Here is a 21,699-nt window from a genome sequence, read left to right as displayed (position 1 = left end):
TTTTGTTAGATATCACCAAACTCTCCGCCCCTCATCCATAGGGATCACACCATTTTACCTTCCTATTGGCAACGTATATGAAAATGCCTACTTCTCCACAGCTTGTCAATAGAGCATATTGTCAGGCCTTAGCATTTTTGCAGATGTCGCAGATGAGAAGTAGTATTTTAGTTTTAAATTCTCTGATTGCAAAGGAAGTTGTCTTTTTTTTTTTTAAGACCATGTGGTCTCAGTTTCCAAAATGCAATGTAAAAGGGTAAACTCCAAAAGCATCAATACTTTTCAAGTCTCATGGTTGCATCATGTTTGATAATGTCCCATTGACCAAGGCAATTCATATGGCCTACCCAGGTTTAAAGGGTAGAGAAATAGACTTCTCCTCTTGTTGGGAGGAAGAGCCCCGTTATACTGCAAAGTGACATACATTCAAGGATAGGAGAAATCTGTGGCCATTTTGCAATCTACTTCACCTACCTTCATTGCTCTTGTTTTCCGGGGTTTTCATAGCTATTTTTGCGTGTTTATTTTTCTCTATGAATTTTAGAATTTGCCTAGCTGTAGAAAAAAAAAGTATTGGTATTTTTATTGGAATCGCCTTAAATCTGTAAAATAGAGGGATATAGGCTTTTTCAGGAGTATTTTATCTTTTATTATTATAAATGTGTCTTCTTCCACTATATCTTATAACTGAGCTAGGCCATATATTGGTATATATGAAGGCTTTTACTTTTTGCCATGTTAAGTTTATATTTTCTATCTTGCTAAATTATTTCATTGTTTGAATTAGTTTTATCATTGATTCTCTAGAGTTTCCAGGGTTAGTTCCACATTATCAACAAACAGAGATAGTTTTTCTTTTTCTGCCTGTACTTCTTTTCTTTTCTGATTGCATTGTCTAATGCTGCAACACAATGTTAAATAGCAAGGATGATAGTGGGATTCTCACCTTGTTCCTGATCTTAGTAGGAAGCAAATTTTCCCTGTTCAGTTAGATGATAGACTTTGGGAGTCATACATACATACACATATGTGTGTTTTGTGTGTTCACATTAAGGAAGTATCCACAAATTTGTGTTTTCTTGAGTGTTCTTATTTTTATCAGGAATGAATGTTAAAGTTTGTTGAAGGTCTTTTCAGCATCTATGGAAATAATCATATTTATTTCCTTTTAAGTTTATTATTATGTTGAACTAATAGATTTGCTAACCTATTTGTTTGTTGAAACATCCATGATTCCTAGAATAAAATCAAGTTGGTCACAGTGTATTTTGTTTTTATATACTGCTGGATTTGATTTGTTAACATTTGTTTAGGATTTTTTTCCCTTATATGTTCATGAATGAAATTGAACTATAATTTTCTTTTCTCCCACTACTGTTGGATTTTGATACCAATGGTATACATTCTCATAAAATAAATTTGGGAGTGTCCCTCTTTTTCTGTTCTCTAGGATAGTTTTTAATAATGGAATTATTCTTTTCCTTTAATTGGTAGTAGAACTCACCAATAAGACCATTTCAGCCTGAAATATTATCTTTTGGTGGACTTTTGACTACTGACTCAATTTTTTTAATGGTTATAGATTTGTTCATATTTATTTCTTCTTAAGTAGGTTTTGGGAAGTTTTATTTTTCACATTTACTTACATGCAATTCAGTGGGTCTGTAATTTGGGGTGACTTCAGAAGGGATCTTGTCTCTAGTCCATGTAGTGTTGTCTGGGTTTGACTTGGAGAATCTAAAATGACATATCGGGGGACTTAGTACTGGGGTGTCTTGGTGCTGTTCCACACAGTCTTATCTCTACATGAAAAGCCTGGGATTCTTTACCTTGTGGCTCAGGGTCCCAAAAGAGCAAAATTAGAAGCCACAAGGCCTTTTAATGACTAGACCCAAGAATAATCTCTGCTGCTTCTGTTGGTGAATGCAAGTTTCAAGGCCAGCCTAGATTCAAGGGGAAGGAAATAGACTTCACCTCTTGAGGGGGGAGGAGTGGTAAAAGTCACATTGCAAAAGGGCATGCAGGATGGAAGGAAATGCCATGGCCATCTTCGGAAAAATAGTCTGTGTTGTATGTGTGTCTCCTAGTTCATTTACTTTTATGAATTAATCTTACTCAGCATTTGTAGTGTATCTTGAATCTGTGGCTTAATATCTTTCATCAGTTTTGAAAATTTCTCAGCTAGTATCTCTTGAAATATTGCTTCTTCTCCACTGTTTTCTTTCTGGAGTGCCAATTAAATGTTTGTTTGCTTTTCTCACTTTATGTGCCATGTCTCTTAGCCTCCAATTTTACCATCTTTTTGTCTTTCTATACTGCATTCTAAATAATTTATTATAACACATGTCCTAGTTTATTCTTTCTGTTTTGTCTAATTTGCTGTTAAACCTGATCATTGAAGCTTTGGAAAGTTGGTTTTATTTTTCAAATTTAATTTACATTTAGTTCTTTACCAAATTTACAATGTTACTTTTTAAAATAATTTTGTGTTCCTATAAATATCCTTAAGTTTGTCTTTTATTTTTTAAAACATAGTATTTTTATAATTTTTGTCTGATAACTTCAGTCTCCAAAGTTTTTTATCTACTTCCTCTTTGTTTTTTTCTGCTAATATTTGCTCCTGGATACCTTGTTTGCTTATGTGCTTGGTTATTTTTTAGTGTGTGATGCTTCACCTCCTTGAAAAGTTATTTGTGAGTTTCTTTGAGGCCTAGGATGAAGATGCCTGTCTTTAGAGACTATATGAACATCACTTGTCAGGCACTTGGGACATTACCAATCACTTCAAACTAAATTTGTGGTGTGAGGTTCCCTAGAATAGCCAAGCCCCATGCTAAGCACTGTACATATATACCAGCTTCCCTTTAAGAGGGATGTACTATTCTCCCTTTTACACGTGAGAAAACTGAGACTCAGAAGTTAAATAACTTGCCCAAATTCATCCAGCAAATAAGCACAGGAGCCAGAATTCAGTCCTGAGTCTGCGTTCAGAGCCTAAGCCTTTCACCATCTCCTTACATTACAAGGGAGGAAAGAGCCAAACCAGGGCTTCTGTTTAAGCTTTAAAATGGGCTCAACAAAACCCACATGGAAACAGATTCTTGCTCTGAAGTTTTCAGTTTAGAAAACTGAAACATCATTATCTCAAAACTGCAATTGGCTAAAATAAGTTGGCAAGAAATCCCTGTGCCTAATAAAATACCATCTTCACTAGAATTTCATTTTCTTGGCATGGGTCAGAAGTTCCCCAGGAGACTGTCATGCTTGTGAATGAAAACTCTTACCTTGGTAACACACCCTGTCACTGGGAAGCCAAAGGTGGGAACTGGGTGAACTCATTGTGTGAGGAAAGGAATACCTCTTTCATTATTAGAACAAGTAAAGTTAGTCAATGATTGTTTCACTAGGGCCTGTAGTCTTTCCTGGAGGTTGCCAGCCCAGCCTTCTAGAAATACTCTCTTTCCAAATAATAGTAGAAAACAACCTGAGAAGACTTCTGGTGGCCCACGTCCTTCCAGTTATTGATGGGCGGGCCTGGGGGACTTGATCAAATCACCTATCTTGCTGGTGGCAGAGCCATCCCTGGAACTCTGGGGTCAGACTCTCTCCTCCATCTCTCTTGGATGCCTGAATCCCCATCCCCACCCCTACTTCAACTCACACACTTGCCTCCAAATTCCTGCCGTGAATAACAGGCACAGGTATGGGATTTCCTCTAGGGGCTCAGGAGTCCTACTTTCTTGGGATGTCATCTGCATCTTGTAGATTTTGAGGACTTTATTGTCAATCACGATTTTCATCAAGTTGCATTTTTGCTACTGTCAGTTAACTGTCTGAGCACCCTTCTAAGAACCTGAGCAGGGCTGAGCCTGGCTGGGAGATAATAAACCCAATGTAAGGAACCCTCTGGGGAGAGAGAACTGATCTGCATAAAATCACTGGAGAAGAATTAAGCACCAAAATAGGTGCAAGTAGCTGTACTAAAAGCAATAGGATTCAGAGAACTAAGAGATGAATGTGGGCTGGAGATGTTTCACGTGGGAGGTGAAACTCGATTGAGCGCTGGAAGATGAGTGGGCTTAAGATAAAGGCAGAGGAATGGGGAGGGCATGCAAGTGGGGGAAACAGCACACCCAAAGGCAAAGTCAGGGCTCAACATGATGGGTTTGAGGAGCAGAGAGTGGGCCTGCTGGACTGCATTGCAGGCTTGGTGTTGGGGGAGGTGACGAGTTAGGTAAAGTGGAATTTTGAAATCCCTAGATAAGAGCAGTAGAGATTATTATAATGTCTTTTGGCTTAGAGACTTCTAAAATGATTAATCCAAATCTGTTACTTTACATTTTATTTTATTTTATTTTATTTTATTTTATTTTTAATTAATTTATTTATGTATTGGCTGCATTCGGTCTTCATTGCTGCACACGGGCTTTCTCTAGTTGCTGCAAGCGGGGGTTACTCTTCATCATGGTGCGCGGGCTCCTCATTGCCGTGGCTTCTCTTGTTACAGAGCATGGGCTCTAGGTGCGTGGGCTTCAATAGTTGCAGCACATGGGCTAAATAGTTGTGGCTCATGGGCTCTAGAGCACAGGCTCAATAGTTGTGGCACACAGGCTTAGTTGCTCCATGGCTTGTGGAATCTTCCCAGATCAGGGCTCGAACCCATGTCCCCTGCGTTGGCAGACAGATTCTTAACCACTGCAACATCTAGGAAGTCCCAAATCTGTTATTTTACATTTAAAAAACTAAACCCTATATATAAAATAAACAACAAGGTCCTACTGTATAGCACAGGGAACTATATTCAATATTCTGTAATAAAGTATAACTGGGAAGAATATGAAAAAGAGTGTATATACACACACACACACACATATATATGTATGTATAACTGAATCACTTTGCTGTACACCAGAAACTAACACAACGTTGTAAGTCAACTATACTTCAATTAAAAAAAAAATTTTTTTTTAACCCCAAAAAAACAAAAAACTAAGCCTTACAGAGCTTAAGTGACCGGTTCAAGGTCACGCAACAAGCCTAGAATTTGGATTTGCTGTATTGGGAAGGAGGAACTATTAAAGGTTCTTCAGCAGGGGAGTGGCCTGATATTTTGGGCAAGATGAGTCTGCTGGCTTCAGACATAAAAGGTCATGCATTGAAAGAGGCAACATGCTGGTGAGTCAATGGGTCTGGCTCCTAGAAAGAGGCCCATCAGGGAGTTTGCTGGGCTCTGGGAAGGCCAAGTGCTTTCCTACTGAGTTGGGGAGTCACTACCTCTTGCACTCTTGCATCTCAGAGAGAACAGTGGTCCTCCGGCAATGCTCCCTTCTTCACATTAGAACCTCCCAGTTGTCTCTGGGAGGAGACCGTCCCGATGGGGGAGACGTGAGGCTCCCACACAGTTCCCAAGGATCCCCCCCGTTGGAGCTCATTAACCATTGCTTCTGTCCCCATCAGGTTTTGGGGTCCCCGGTCCCCTTTAAATTCTGGCTCATGGGGGCTGAGGCAAAGCTGGAGCAGAGTGATGGTGGAGGAGGGGTCAAGGCTATGACCTGCCACTGCCTGGGGCCACTTGTTCATCTTTACCATGGGACTCTCTTCTTTGGATTGTTTCTTGCTGGCTCTGGCCCTGCCTCAATTGTCCCCCTGAGGAGATTAAGGAAAATACAATCTAAAAGGGATTCATTCCTTGTCTGAGGTCGTATAATGAGCCAAGGGCCAAAGGTCAGGTCAATTTTGAATGTGCTCTCTCCTCTAAGGACTACTCCCTAGAACATTCTTCCCTCTCCTGGGGCAAAAATCGTATGATGTTAGGTGGGCGTTCGATGGAGACAGGAGTGTGCATTGGTCTCTGTCCAGAATGGAATCCATAAGAGGTGTCTCCCTGAGGTCACCAGCACAGGACATGGGTATTTAAAGAATGGTGGTTTGGGACTTCCCAAATCATCTCTAAGTTTTTAATGATCTCATCAGATTAGAAGCTGTGTCTACCCAAAGGTTGTAACAGTGTTAATTCTAAATCATTCTTTGGCATCCTGATGATAAATCTAGATTGACTGCTGGGGAAGGGAAGGGCAGCTGAAGATACTATTCTTGTAGACACGGCAAAGGAATAAATTTCCATATGTTGGCAACTCAGGCTATAGAACAACACACACAGTAGGTCTTTTTTATAATTGCCTTCTTAAATTTTTATTTTATCTTAGACTATAGCTGATTTACAATGTTGTGTTAGTTTCAGGTGTACAGAAAAGTGAATCAGTTATACACAAAAATACATCTATTCTTTTTCAGATTCTTTTCTCATGTAGGTTATTATAGAATGTTGAGCAGAGTTTCCTGTGCTATACAGTAGGTCCTTGTTGGTTATCTATTTTATACATAGGAAGTTGGGATTAACATATACATATTACTAATTTATCTCCCCCCTCCCCCTTTTCCCGTTGGTAACTAAGTTTAAAAGACTTTGGTCCCAAGGAAAGCATGCCAGACTAGGTTAAGGAGCATTGAGTTCCACACATGGCCTTTAATAACTCGCTGAGTAGACTTTGGTGAGTTTGTTAACCTCTCTGGGTCTTAGTTTGCTGAGGTATTAAACGAGATGATCTCAAAGACCAGCCCACCTCAGCCATTCTAGCATTCTAAGACAGAGGTCAATCCAGCTATACCAGGAAGCTTCTCTGGCCCTTGGGTCACCTTCACTGCCTGTGATGTGACTGCCTGGACACCAGGCTAGCATCCCGTGGTCCTCAGAGCACTGTTGGTATGAGAGCAGCACCGATGCATGACCTGTGCAGTGCCTGCTCACAGGTGGACAGCAGCATCCCACAGGCCCTAGGTGTGAATGGGGATAAGATGCTGCACAGGGTGACAGACAAAGCCCAGAAGACCTGCTTACAGCCCAGAACAGCACAGCAAACAAATGTTGGCTGACTTGGACCCGCCCCTTCCCAGATCACCCAGACAACTCACCGGTTAGTGGATGGCAGTGCTGATGCGAGGCTTGACTCTGTCCTTGCTGGTGTGGTTTGTGTGAGCTGGTGAAAGTTACCTAGCCTCCCCAGAGCCTGTAAATCCTGCCTCTACTTACACTTCAGGGTTGCTATGAGGACATTATACTTTTCCAAAAAGCCCCCAAATTTAATGTACACTGAAGAGTGGCCTTAATTCCACATGCATTGGCCTTGACCGTCCTCCCCACTGCCCAGGGCACGTGCCTCCCTCTCATCCAGGGTGACAAGTCCCCTGTCGCATGTGTATGGCCTCTCCTAGTCACACAGTGCTTTCCTGTTCTCACAACAAGCCCGTGAAGAAGGCAGGAAAGCCAGTCTTATCCCCATTTTATAGATGGGCAAGTCAAGGTCCAGAGAGATTGATGCTTGATCAAGGTCACAACATGGCCACCTTTCTTCAAGGCAGGGATGGAGATGGAAAAGTGTGCTCCAGACACAGTATAAATAAAAAATAATAATAATAATAAAGGGAATCTACTAATTATGAGCTGTTTTAGTTTTGCTTTTGAAATCACCCTCCCTACCCCTGGCCAGCTGTTGGGCTGACAAGCTTTGGGTTTCCTTGAAGAGTTGGGGCTGTTAACCTCAGAAGCACACAGACATCACTCAAAGGGCTTTGAAAAGCTGCTGGTGTCCAGGACACCCAGGCCCCCCACCCACAGGCCAATCCAATCTGAATCTCAGTGTTGTGGGCTGGGCAGCAGGCTGTGGGTTGAGAACCAGTGGTTCAGAGGGGCCTCCCAAAGGAGAACCATGTGTGACTTTGCCTTGCCAAGGCCTGATGCTCTGATGGCCCTTTGTTGGCTCTAGGGCCCCAGTGGTCACAGCTCTGTCCAGCTTGGATGACTGATCTCAGCTAAACCTGTCCCTCAGAATGTGTGCACACATTCTGTTTCCTGCCCAGCAGGGTGAAAAAGTACTTGTCTTTTTCTCTTATTGACCATATCGAAGTGGTAGTTTTCCAGGGAGCTCTAAGCCCTTCACAGATTCATGAGCTTGAGGCTAAAACAAACTTCCAAATGAGAAATGCCCTTAGGATTCCATGATTGGAGTCCAATCAGGCCACAAATGCTTTGACAATTTCTCCCACAATGCCTCGGAGTGCTGTGGGAAAGGCAAGAATTTTTCTTTCCATTTACCTGATGAGAAGCAGAGAACTGGAATGAGGGCCCAGGAGTCAGTGGGGACAGGACCAAGGGGTCCTAAGTTTCCATCTGGGTCTTCAGGTCTGGACACTTAGATTCCAGGTACAGGCTCTTTGTGATGTTGCAGGGCAGGTATCAGGGATGATTTAGATCATCAAGGGAAATACGAGCTCTCTAGTTATAAGAGGAAATCCCAGAATATTGACAAGGGGTCTGTGCTTCATCATCTCTCTGATGCTGATTATAAAGTCAGTTACTGGACTTTTACCACATGTCAGATACTGTGCTTCATGTTTACATGTGTTTAATCCTCACAGCAACTCCACGAGGCAGGTGTTATCAACCTCACCTTTTTAAAGGTGAAGAAGTGGAGGCATGGAGAGATGGACCAGACCAAGGGTGTCCAAGCTCCTAACACCTGCCTGGTGTGTGTGCCACACACCCACCATGGTCCCCAGCCTCTACCTGGACCAAGTGGCCTGGGCAGCCCATTCTTGTTCAGTTAGCTCTCGCTATTCTACCAAGGGACAGCCTGTTTCCACTGGTCCAGTCCTGGTTTGGGGGTCACATGGAACAAGGCCATCCCCATTGGTATCCAGTCCTTTCAGACACTGAAGGAAGTTCTCATAGATCCCCCTAAGCTTCTCATTTCTGGTCTTCCCAAGTATGTTTAAAAATAATATCTATCTATGCTTCACTGTGTCCTACCTATTCTATGATCTTTTCTCCTCCTTTCTTGTCTTCTTTGGATTAATCATTTCTATGTTTCAGTTCCATCAGGCTATCCTGCCCAATATTAGCTTGCTGATCATGCACTTTTTTTTAAGAATTTTTATTGAGATAGTTAAAAGACAATAAACAGCATATATTTAGAGTGTACAATTTGGTATCCCAATCTCCCAATTCATCCCCCCCCCAACCCTCCCCACTTTCCCCACTTCGTGTCCATGTGTTTGTTCTCTACATCTGTGTTTCTATTTCTGCCTTGCATTTCCTCTTTCATAGTTGTTAGCATTTGCCTTATGTATTGAGGTGCTCTTATATTGGGTGCATATATATTTATAATTGTTATCTCCTCCTCTTGGACGGATCCCTTGATCTTTATGTAATGTCCCTTCTTGTCTCTTGTAACATTTTTTATTTTAAAGTCTATTTTATCTGATATGACTATTGCTACTGAAGCCTTCTTTTGATTTTCATTTGCATGGAATATCTTTTTCCATTCCCCTCACTTTCCATCTGTATGTGTCTCTAGGTCTGAAGTGGGTCTCTTATAGACAGCATATATATGGGTCTTGTTTTTGTATCCATTCAGCCAGTCTGTGTCTTTTGGTTGGTGCAGTTAGTCCATTTACATTCAAGGTAATTATTGATATGTATGTTCCTATTACCATTTTCTTAATTGTTTTGTTTTTGTTTTTGTAGGTCCTTTTCTTCTCTTACGTTTCCCGCTTAGAGAAGTTCCTTTAGCATTTGTTGTAGGGCTGGTTTGGTGGTGCTGAATTCTCTTAGCTGTTGCTTGTCTGTAAAGCTTTTGATTTCTCCATCGAATCTGAATGAGACCCTTGCTGGGTAGAGTATTCTTGGTTGTAGGTTCTTCCCTTTCATCACTTTAAATATATCATGCCACTCCCTTCTGGCTTGCAGAGTTTCTGCTGAGAAATCAGCTGTTACCCTTATGGGAGTTCCCTTGTATGTTATTTGTCGTTTTTCCCTTGTTGCTTTTAATAACATTTCTCTGTCTTTAATTTGTGTCAATTTGACTACTATATGTCTTGGCCTGCTTCTCCTTGGGTTTATCCTGCCTGGGACTCTCTGTGCTTCCTGCACTTGGGTAGCTATTTCCTTTCCCATGTTTGGGAAGTTTTCAACTATAATCTCTTCCAATATTTTCTCGGGTCCTTTCTCTCTCTCTTCTCCTTCTGGGACCCCTATAATATGAATGTTGGTGTGTTTAACATTGTCCCAGAGGTATCTTAGGCTGTCTTCAGTTCTTTTCATTATTTTTTCCTTATTCTTTTCCACATCAGTGATTATCACCATTCTGTCTTCAGGTCACTTATTCGCCCTTCTGCCTCAGTTAATCTGCTATTGGTTCCTTCTTGTGTATTTTTTATTTCAGTGATTGTGTTGCATATCTCTGTTTGTTTGTTCTTTAATTCTTTTAGGTCTTTGGTAAACTTTTCGATCTTAGCATCCAGTCTTTTTTCAAAGTCCTGGATCATCTTCACCATCATTATTCTGAGTTCTTTTTCTGTAAGGGTGCCTATCTCCTCTTCATTTAGTTGTTTCTCTGGGGTTTTATCTTGTCCCTTCATCTGGTAGAAAGTCCTCTGCTTTTTCACTTTCTCTGTCTTTCTGTGGCTGTAGTTTTCAGTTCCACAAGATGAAATACTGCTGATACCACTTGATACTGCTGTCTGACCTCTTGTGATTATGCATTTTTGTTATTTTAGCATTTGATTACAACCTGCATCCTTGTCATATTAAAGTCTAATATAAATGAGTGTTTTGATAATTTCCCAGATAAAAGAAAAACTTTACAACAGTGTAACTCCATGTACTCCATTCAAATCTGCCCACACAGCAATATGTTACATATATTTTAAACTCCACGCTGTATTATTTTTTACTTTTTGTATTGGGGTTGGCAACCTTTTTTCTGTAAAGTACCAAATGGTAAATATTTGGTTCTGTGGATCATGTATGGTCTCTACCATGTATTCTTCTTTGTTTTATACCCCTTTAAAAATGTGAATATCATTCTTATTTAGTAAACCACACAAAAATAGGCTGTGGGAAGGTTTGACCTATGGGCCATAGTTTGCTGGCTTTTGTCTTATACAGTCAATATGACTTTGGATTTACCTACATATTTACTTCCTGTACTTAATTCCTTCTTACATTGCCATGCTTCCATGTGGGATCATCATCCTTGCAGCATTTTGAATATGTCATTCCACTGCCTTCTGGCCTCAGCTGTTTCCAATAAGTTGACTGTTAACCATAGTGTTGGCCTCTTATACATGAAAAGTTGTTTTTCTTCTGCTGTTTGAGGTTTATTTTCTTTTTTACCTTGGCTTTAAACTACATCTGGACACATCAATTATTTTAGTTGATGTGTCCAGGTAAAATTGTGTTTTTCTTACCTTAAGTGTCTGTTTTGTTGGTTTGCTTTTGTTTTTATCCCTGCTTCTTTGACTGTGGCTCAATATTTTTCATCAAATGTGGGAAATTTTCAGCCATGATCTCTTCAAATCTTTTTCCACCTCTTTCTCTCTCTGCATGTTCTGGGACTCTTTACCTTTGTGCTTTGTAGCTTGACAGTGTCCACAGACCTCTGAGGCTCTATTTGTTTTTCTTCAATCTCTTTTCCTCTGTATTTTTCAGAAATGTACTTTCTATTGATCTATCTTTAAGTTTACAGATTCTTTTTTTCTGCCACCTCAAGTCTGTGACTGAGCCGATCTTAGTAAATCTTTTAGTTATTTTTCTTTTCAACTCTGGAATTTTCTTTTTATAGCTTCTATTTGTTAAGTCTTTAAACTTCACGTTTCTCTTTAATTCTTTGAACATAGTTTCATTAATTCTTTGAACATGTATATATTATATATAATTATATACACATATATTATATATATATAATGGCTACTTTGAAGACCTTGCCTGCAAAACCCAACACCTGGGCCCAATCAGAACCAGTTTTCATTGGCTGCTTTTTTTTCCTGAATATGGGAATCACTTTCCAATTTCATCGCATATCTAGTAACTTTTGGTTGAAAACTGGACATGTTTGATAAAATTTAGCAAATTTTGCATCCTGTTTTGTTTTTTGTTTTTTTAACCTGGCCTCCTAGGAGTCAACCCTGGGTCTGCATGGTTTAGTGATCAGTGATTTGGACAGAGGTGGTACCCAAACATCTTGAGTTTGTAAGGCTCTTTTTATTGGTCTGTGTGTAGGGTGGAGAATGAACACAAAATTTCAGCCCATTCTCAAGTTTCTCTTCACTTTAATTTTACGTGAGGTTCTTTCAGGTCTTCCCAGCACACACATAGATTATCAGCCAGCTGGGAATGTGTGAGGTGTATCTCCATCCTTCCCATTTCCTTCTCCTCATTCCTGGATCACCCCACTGAATATCCCATTGGCTTACTCCTCTCCCCAACTGGGAACAAAACATCAGGCTAACAAAGCTGTGAATGTTATCCCTTTATTCCCACATTATTCCACCACTTTTCACTGTCTATTGTCTGTTGGGGTTTTTTCTCTCTCTTGGTTTCTGTTTATTTGGTAATGTTTCCTGGTAATTTCTTTTTATTGAAAGCCAGGCATTGTATATGAAAAGTCAGATAATTTTATGTTGCAGATGGTGCTGTCTTCCTCCATAAAGGCTTTACTTTGGCCAAGCAGTTAGGTGGGGGCAGATAACCCTCATCTAATATCAGGAATCAAACTCACTCAAAGCTGGGCTTCAGTCTTTTTGGAGACTGGTCTATTTCCTCTTTATCCATCTTCCAAGGGTCTTGCTCTTTGAAGTCCCAAATAAAAGGCTGGGACATCCGCCAGGGTGCCTTCTCCTCGATGGGCCCTGGACACTAGTATTTCCCCCCAGCTCCATGGATGGTCTGAAGCTCGGCCCAGCATATTATCCATTTACCTGCTGATTTCTGTTGCCCATGATTTGGCAGGTGTTTCAAGGGTAAAAACAGCATCAAATGTTGGACTCACTCTCTTTTCTGTCCTTACTCTGGCTCTTTACCCCTCAAGTTCTTGCTGCCTTTATGACTCAGCAGATGGGCGCACATGCACGTGCGTCTGCGCACACACGCGCGCACACACACACACAAACACAATGTGGAAATGCATGATAGAATGTCTGCAGAGGAAAACAGGCCAGAAGATTCCATGATGTTTGCAGGGAAAGATATGGGGATCCATCTCTTATCTTTAAAAACAAGCTCTTTTGAACCCCTTTAAAACCTTTTAGATTTAGAGTCCACAAATAGGGTCTCTCAATCTAGCCCCAGCTCTCTAAAGAAAAATTTTAACTTTCATTACTATAAAATTATACTAGTAATGACATCTGTCTCTCTGGATTATTTTTTCTTCTTTTTTCTTTAAAATAACCTTTTTATCCATTCCGTATATAATACCTTGTGTCTGCTAATCCCAACCTCCCATTCCATCCCTCCCCCAATCCCCTCCTCCTTGGCAAACACAAGTCTATTCTCTGTGTCCATGAGTCTGTTTCTGTTTCGTAGATAGGTTCATTTGTGTCATATTTTAGATTCCCCATATAAGTGATATCATATGGTATTTGTCTTTCTCTTTCTGACCTACTTCACTTAGTATGATAATCTCTAGTTGCATCCATGTTGCTGTAGATGGCATTATTTCATTCTTTTTTATGGCTGAGTAGTATTCCATTGTATATATGTACCACATCTTCTTTATCCATTCATCTGTTGATGGACATTTAGGTTGCTTCCATGTCTTGGCTATTATGAGTAGTGCTGCTATGAACATAGGGGTGCATGTACCTTTTTTGGATTAGAATTTTTTCTGGATACATGCCCAGGAGCGAGATTGCTGGCTCATGTGGTAATTCTCTTTTTAGTTTTCTGAGGAACGTCCATACTCTTTTCCATAATGGCTGTACCAACTTACTTTCCCACCAACAGTGTGGGAGGGTTCCCTTTTCTCCACATTCTCTCCAGCATTTGTTATTTGTAGAGTTTTTAATAATGATCATTCTGACTGGTATGAGGTGGTACCTCATTGTAGTTTCTTTAATAGTTAGTGATGTTGAGCATCTTTTCGTTTGCCTATTGGACATTTGTATCTCTTCTTTGGAGAAATGTCTATTTAGGTCTTATGCCCATTTTTTCGATTGGGTTGTTTTTTTGTTGTTGTTATTGGGTTGTATGAGCTGTTTGTGTATTTTGGAAATTAAGCCCTGGTCAGTCACATCTTTTGCAAATATTTTCTCTCATTCTGTAGGTTGTTTTTTTGTTTTATGGTTTCCTTTGCTGTGCAAAAGCTTATAAATTTGATTAAGGTCTCATTTGTTTATTTTTGTTTTTATTTGTATTGCCTTGGGAGACTGACCTAAGAAAACATTGGTACAATTTATGTCAAAGAATGTTTTGCCTATGCTCTCTTCTAGGAGTTTTATGGTGTCATGTCTTACGTTTAAGTCTTTAAGCCATTTTGAGTTTATTTTTGTGTATGATGAGAGGGTATGTTCTAACTTCAACAATTTACATACAGCCATCCAACTTTCTCAACACCACTTGCTGAAGAGACTTTTTCCCATTGTATATTCTTGCCTCCTTTGTTGAAGATTAATTGACCATAGGGGTGTGGGTTTATTTCTGATCTCTCTTTTCTGTTCCATTGATCCATATATCTGTTTTTGTGCCAATACCACACTATTTTGATTACTGTAGCCTTGCAGTATTTTCTGAAGTCTGGGAGGGTTATGCCTCCTGCTTTGTTCTTTTTCTTCAGGATTACTTTGGAATTCTGAGTCTTTTATGGTTCCATATAAATTTTAGGATTATTTGTGAAAAATGTCATGGGTAATTTGGTAGGGATCACATTAAATCTGTAAATTATTTTGGGTAGTATCGTCATTTTAACAATATTAATTCTTCCAATCCAAGAGCATGGGATATCTTTCCATTTCTTTGAATCATTTTCAATTTCCTTTATTAATGTTTTATAGTTCTCAGCATAGAATTCTTTCACCTCCTTCATCAGGTTTATTCCCAAGTATTTTTTATGTGATTTTAAAAAGCATTGTTTTTTTACATTCTCTTTCTGATATTTCATTGCTAGTGTAAAGAAATGCAATTGATTTCTGTATATTAATCTTGTATCCTGCTGCCTTGCTGAATTCATTTATCAGTTCTAGTAGTTTTGTGTAGAGTCTTTAGGGTTTTCTATATATATATAGAATCATGTCATCTGCACATAATGACAATTTTACCTCTTTTTCCAATTTGGATACATTTTATTTCTTTTTCTTGTCTGATTGCTGGGGCTAGGACTGCCAAGACTCTGTTGAATAGAAGAGGTGAGAGTGAGCATCTTTGTCTTGTTCCAGATTTTAGCATGAAGGCTTTCAGCATTTCAGCATTGAGTATTATATTGGCTGTGGGTTTGTCATAAATAGCTTTTATTATGTTGAGATATGTTCCCTGTATACCCACTTTGATAAGAGTTTTTATCATGAATCGGTGTTAAATTTTGTCAAATGCTTTTTCTGCATCTATTGAGATGATCATGTGGTTTTTGTCTTTCCTTTTGTTTATGTGGTGTCTCACAATGATTGATTGGCATATGTTAAACCATCCTGGTGAACTTGGTCTGAATCCCATTTGGACATGGTGTATGATTTTTATGTGTTGTTGGATGCAGTTTGTTAATATTTTGTTGAGATCTTTTGCATCTATATTCATCAAAGATATTAGCCTGTAGATTTCTTTTTTGGTGGTGTCTTTGTATGGTTTTGGTATCAGGATGGTGGCTTCATAGAATATCTTTGGGAATGTTCTCTGCTCTTCAGTTTTTTTGGAAGAGTTTGACAAGGATCAGTATAAGTTCTTTGTATGTTTGGTAGAAGTTGCCTGTGAAGCCATCTGGTCCTGGACTTTTATTTGTAGGGACTTTTTAAATTATAGATTCTATTTCATCTTTAGTGATCTGTCTGTTCAAATTATCCATTTCTTCTTAATTCAATTTTGGTGAGCCATATGTTTCTAGAAACTTGTCCGCCTCTTCTAGGTTGTTGAATTTGACGGCACATAATTGTTCACAGTATTTCCTATGGTTTTTTGTATTTCTGTGGTATTGGTTATTACATCTCCTTTTTGATTTCTTATTTTGTTTATCTGGGTTCTTTCTCCCTTTTCTTCTTGGTGAGCCTGGCCAGAGGTTTATCCATCTTGTTTACCCTTTCAAAGAACCAGCTTTTGGTTTTATTGATTTTTTTCTATTGTTTTTTTAATCTCTTTTTATTTCCCCTCTGATCTTTATTATTTCTTTCCTTCTGATGACTTTAAATTTTGTTTTTTCTTCTTTTTCTAATTCTTTTAAGTGGTAGGTTAGGTTGTTTGAGATTTTTCTTGTTTTTTGAGGAAGGCCTGTATCACTATGAACTTCCCTCTAAGAACTGCTTTTGCTGAATCCCATAGATTTTGTATGGTTGTGTCTCTGGATTGATAATGAAACAACACCTTTTATCAAAATTAACATATTCAGTATACATTTTGTGCAGGCACTGGGCTAGGTCTTCCTGTATTATTCAATTTTTAAAAAATTTATAAATTATAGAGTATGAGTGTATCCATGGCCACAAAAATCTTTTTTTTTTTTTTAAAGAAAACTGCTATTTTCAGCAGAGACCAAAAGCTTTCTTTGAAGAGCAATATTTTATTTCTCAGGCATGAAGCCTAGAGAACCAGGAGATAGGCTGAGTGGGACATTTTTCAAAGACCAGGGGAGAGTTGCTTTAGCACCTGTGTTCCTCTGCTTGTGAAGGTGCTGTTAAAGCCCACTGAGGAGCTGTGGCAGCAGCAACCAGCCTGGTAATGTAGAGGTAGATCCTAGGCTCCCATTTGTGATGCCCAGAGCTAAGGGCTATTGCTAATCACCAGAGATGCCATCTTCCCATTTCACCTTGATGACCTCTTTTCAATAGTGTCCAGATCAGGGGGGGTGGAATGAATTGGGAGAGTGGGAATTACATATATATACACACACACATACACATATATATATACACACACACACACAAACACACTATTGATACTATGTATAAAATAGACAACTAATGAGAACCTACTGTATATCTCAGGGAACTCTACTCAGTGGTCTCTGGTGACCTAAATGGAAGGAAATCCAAAAAAGAGGAGATATATGTATACGTATAGCTGATTCACTTTGCTGTACAATAGAAACTAACACAGCATTGTAAAGCAACTATACTCCAGTAAAAATTAATTATAAAAAAATAGTGTCTAGATCAGACATTGGTTCACAAACAATGGCCCATGTGCCAAATCCAGTCTTCTGCCTCTTTTTATATGACCTGCAAGCTATGAATGATTTTTACAGCTTTAGATCGATTATTTTAATGTTGACATCTAGTTATTCCAGCATCATTCATTGAAAAGACTGTCTTTTCTCCATTGTGCAGCACTCTTGTCAAAGAGCAGTTGATTCTATTATGTGGGTCTATGTCTGGGTGCTCTCTCTTGTTCCATACATCCATCTGTCTATTCTTCTGCCAATATCACCCTGTAGCTTTATGAGAACTTTTAATGTTCGCCAGTGTCAGTCCTCTGTGTTCTTCTCCTTCAATGTTCTGTTGGCTATCCTGAATCTTTTGCCTCTCCATATAAACTTTAAAATCAGTTTGTTGTTATCCAAAAGGTTTTTACATTTTTAAATAGTTGAGAAAAATAAAAAGAAAGGTATCTAATGGCACATGAAAATTATATGAAAATACAAATTTGTCTCTATAAAGTTAATTTGTTTACACATTATCTATGGCACCTTTCATAGTTCAAAAGCAGAGGTGAGTATTTGGAACAGAGACTATATAGTCTGTAAAATCTAAAATATTGGCTATCTGGCCCTTTACAGAAGAAGTTTGCTGAGCCCTGGTCTAGATCTTAGGCTGTGACTTACACTTAGTTTGATTCTGAGCACAGCCCATGGGGCCAGACTGCCCATTTTCAAATCCTTCCATCACCACGTGTTCACTGTGTCACCTTTAAAATGTTGCTTACCCTTTCTGGACCTGTTTCTTAACTGTAAAGTGAGGATGATAGCATTTATCTCATAGTGTTATTGTGAGAAATAAATGAATTATTTCAGGTAAGTTCTTAGAACAGTGCCTGGTACCTAAAAGCTGCATGTAAGTGTTGACTAGCATATACATTTTTATCCTGGTTTAAAAAGAACATTACCGAAATGGTCTCACATCTCCGCCCCGCTAATTCATCTACCCCATTACTCCCAGACTAATGATCATCTTAAAACACACTCTAACACTCATCTCTTCAAAGACTGGTCATGGCTTGCTGTTGCCTGTGGAGTAGCCTGGCATTCACGGCTCCACAGCCCAGCTGCCCTCTGTCTGTGCCGACTCTCCTTCCCTGCCCTGCCCTGCCCTCCAGTTATGAACCCTGTGTTCCAGCCCTTCCCAGTGCTCCGTGTTTGGCCACACCTCAGCACCTTCCCATCATGTGGTTCTTTCCGCTCAGAAATATTTCTTCTGGGCATTTCAAAAGGGTCCCTGAGATCTGGGGGCAGGATACAGCCAACATTCCTGTTACGAGCTCCAGTGTGGAAATCCATGCCTGATCTCACCGTGGGCATGAAATGGAAATACACTCTTGCTCCTCATGAAACTCCAGATAAATTTTTTTCAGGGTCAAAAGGTAAAGCTGCAAAACAAGAGGGAGGTGGAAAAGAAATCAAGCTCCCTCCCCCAAGTCAGGCCTTGTCTGATGCTGTCTGGAGGGTTTGCATGATACACCCTTCCAAGGATTGCACACCCTGGACAGAGAAGTGGGTGGAAGAAGCCAGAGGAAGCAAGGGAGCCAGACCTCTAATTACATATCAGTATCATAAGCGTTTCTTGAAGCTGTTGAAACAAGCATCAAGATTATGTAACAGTGTGAAAAGCTCACGATACACCATTAAAGGGAGCTTATAGGATACAACATTGCATCTTGATTACAACTAAATGAAAACTGTGACTGATCAGGAACCTGATGGTGGACAAGAGGGTGCGAGCACATGAAACCGCTCTTGGCTGTAGGGGTAGTGGCACCCTGGGTGATTGTTTTGGTTCCTTTATTTAATGAATGCTGTTATTATATCAATACTACACTATTATTTGTGTATTTAAAAAGCTAAAGATTTGATGGGAAAACTTATTGGCTTATAAAGTGAGTCTCTCATTGTACCTATATTTTTAAAAAGTAAAAAAAAAAAATTAAAAGTTGTAAAAGACTGGCCCAAAGTAAGCTGGGACAAGGACAGTGTCTTAGCAGCTCCCTACCTGCCTTTTCTTCCTCTTCCTGTCACGATCAGTAAGCCCCCTGGAGACAGCCCCTGTCCAGCTGTTACATACAGTCATGGCTGCTGGGAATGCCATGATTAGCTCTCCTCCTAAGCTCACATCACCCTTCAGACTGTTCCAGAATGTCCTCCGCCTTCCCTGATTTGTCCTGGGTCCCCAAACAACAGCAGCTATTTGTCCAACATTATTCTCCTTGAGAGTTCAGCCCTCTGCTAAGGAACTCATAAAGGAATCTATGGTAACGTGCCCACACATGATATCAGGTTATTACTGACCCCTCCCAGATAACACTTTTGCTTTACAGTCTGGGGGTTCTGCCTTAGTAGGCTGCATTAATGGAAGCCCGGGACCCCAAACAATGGATGTGGTAGTTAGAAGAATGGGACCTGGACTTTCCTAACACAAGGGATGTAACTGAGCACGGTACCTAGGTAGGGCAGGGAGGAAGGGCATGAAAGCTGCAAATCTGGGTGAGAGTTAATTCTAGGTAAATAACCTGAACTGTCTTTGCTTTCTTTCAGGAATCACCCAGGCCCATACCTCGCCTGGAGAGAACACACTGGAAGAGCAGCTATGGCCAGAGGTCAGTGCTTTGTCCCGACAGGAGGGGGAGTGAGTTCCCTTCTAGAGGGTGAATCTAAGTCTTGATGCAAGTTGGCAGGTCCCTCCCAGAGGCTCTGCGGGAATGGGCTGGATGAGCTGCTTCCCCAGGGACAGCTGGGCGGCCTGAGAGAGCGGAGACAGCGTTAACTGTATCTCCTGGAATTTGGGGCCCATCATCCCTGTAGAGCGAGAAGGTGGTTTCCAGAAGTGTCCAGAAAGACTTATAGATGGGCTGGTTATCTCTGTGAATCTTGAAGCAGATGCTGTGAGTTATCTGAAGGCATCTGGGTGAGGTCTTCTCAGAACATTCACAAGATAAGGGTTGAGAGGAAATACTTTATCTTTTACCGAAATCAGTAATTCACAAGAAATTAACTTGTGTCTCCTTGTGATGGAGAGATGTGGTCAAGTAATTCATTTACTACATGTTTTCCGCCATTGGAGTATTACCCGTTCCACGCTGGGGAGAAAACGTAATCTCCCTTCCCAAAGTCCTCCATGTGATTGAGAGGAACAGAGGCTGCTCTGGATTTGGATGGGCATCTAAGGAGGCCAGGTGGTCTTGAGGACCCCAGCCCTGGTCACCCAGCCCCTCCCATGCTCTCAACAACCCCTCTGAGCTGAGCACACATTCCGTTCCAATGGGGATGCGAGAGTCTCCCGGTTTCCACTTTATCCATTTACCAGCACCAAATAACATAAGGCCTCATATACCTACTTTTGTGTAAATAGTCAAATTTAAAGAAGTGAAGTCCGTGAGATCCATCTAGGGAAGGGATTCGTGATCTCTGGAAGAAAAGAATTTCTCCTCGGGATCAATAACAAGTGGTTGCTCAGGTTTTAAGTTAAAAAGTGACAGCTTATTAGAGAGCAGTTAGAGAGAGAGTACAATAGCTTCTGTCACAGACACCAGAAGGGGGTGGAGAGACCCCCCCCAAAGGGGTGTACATGTGTGTCTTATATACCCTAAAAAGAGGAGTTAATTAGCTCACAAGATTCAGAATTCTTCTTGCAAGTTTCACAAACATTTAGATAAACACCAAAGAGATTTAAAGTGAGAGCTTTAAAGTTCAGTGAATGCCTCCCTGCACCTGCTAACCATCACTCCGGTTCAGTTTGTGTGTTTGTGTGATTAGGAGAAAGGGTCATAAATTCTAAGATACATGAGATGTATACAATGGGGCCCATAAATTCTCCTAATTGGGTGTCTCTTCTTGCTTAAGCTTATCTTATTCCCATCATATTCCTATCAGAAGGAAAGTAGATAATACAAAAAATATAATAAGGTAGAGTGGATTTTTTAATTTTTTGGTCTAGATATCCTGGGCCTGTTCTTAATTATTTCTTTTTTATTGTAAAATATACATAAAATTTACCATTTTTGAGGGTACAGTTCAGTGGCATTAAGTATATTCACAGTGTTGTGCACCTGTCACCACTACCCATCTCCAGAACTTTCTCATATTCCAGGAATTGTTTTTATTCCTATCCTCCCTCCCTCTCCACCCCACTGTTCTGAGGTATCTTTACCTGCCACCTGCTAAAATCATTGCCAATAGGTATGTGTCCGCTTTTACTAGGTGAACTGGATAGGGGGTTAGAAGAACATGACTACGGACAATTGTTGCTTCTGGATTTTGAGCCTAGTAGAACAAGTACATGGTCATTTCTACACCAAGCTTTCAGGACCTGCAATGTTTCCACATAAGGTAGTTGATGTTTCTGATGTTTGGTTTCAGTGGCAGAGCCTGAAGAGTTCTCTGTTCTCATGCAACCCAAAGAAATCAGGAGCCAACGTGCCTTCTAACTCAGGTATGTGAGCCTGAACCATGAGCCAGG

The 21,699-nt window shown here is 40.2% G+C and overlaps 1 protein-coding gene across 5 annotated transcripts in view; it reads left to right on the top strand.

Annotated features, from left to right (window-relative positions):
* PLB1 (phospholipase B1) overlaps positions 1-21,699 on the top strand; it is a 209,730-nt gene that overhangs the window by 87,552 nt on the left and 100,479 nt on the right. For all 5 annotated transcript variants that reach the window (XM_057742730.1, XM_057742728.1, XM_057742727.1 and 2 more), the window contains 2 exons: positions 19,779-19,840; positions 21,600-21,672. In XM_057742730.1, coding sequence (XP_057598713.1) covers positions 19,779-19,840; positions 21,600-21,672 — 135 coding nt within the window. The remainder of the gene's footprint in view (positions 1-19,778; positions 19,841-21,599; positions 21,673-21,699) is intronic.

Source organism: Hippopotamus amphibius, chromosome 7 (genome assembly GCF_030028045.1).
Source record: "Hippopotamus amphibius kiboko isolate mHipAmp2 chromosome 7, mHipAmp2.hap2, whole genome shotgun sequence".
Taxonomy (NCBI): Eukaryota; Metazoa; Chordata; class Mammalia; order Artiodactyla; family Hippopotamidae; genus Hippopotamus; species Hippopotamus amphibius.
Note: the sequence above shows the minus strand (reverse complement) of the source record. Positions and strands in the feature narration are given on the sequence as shown.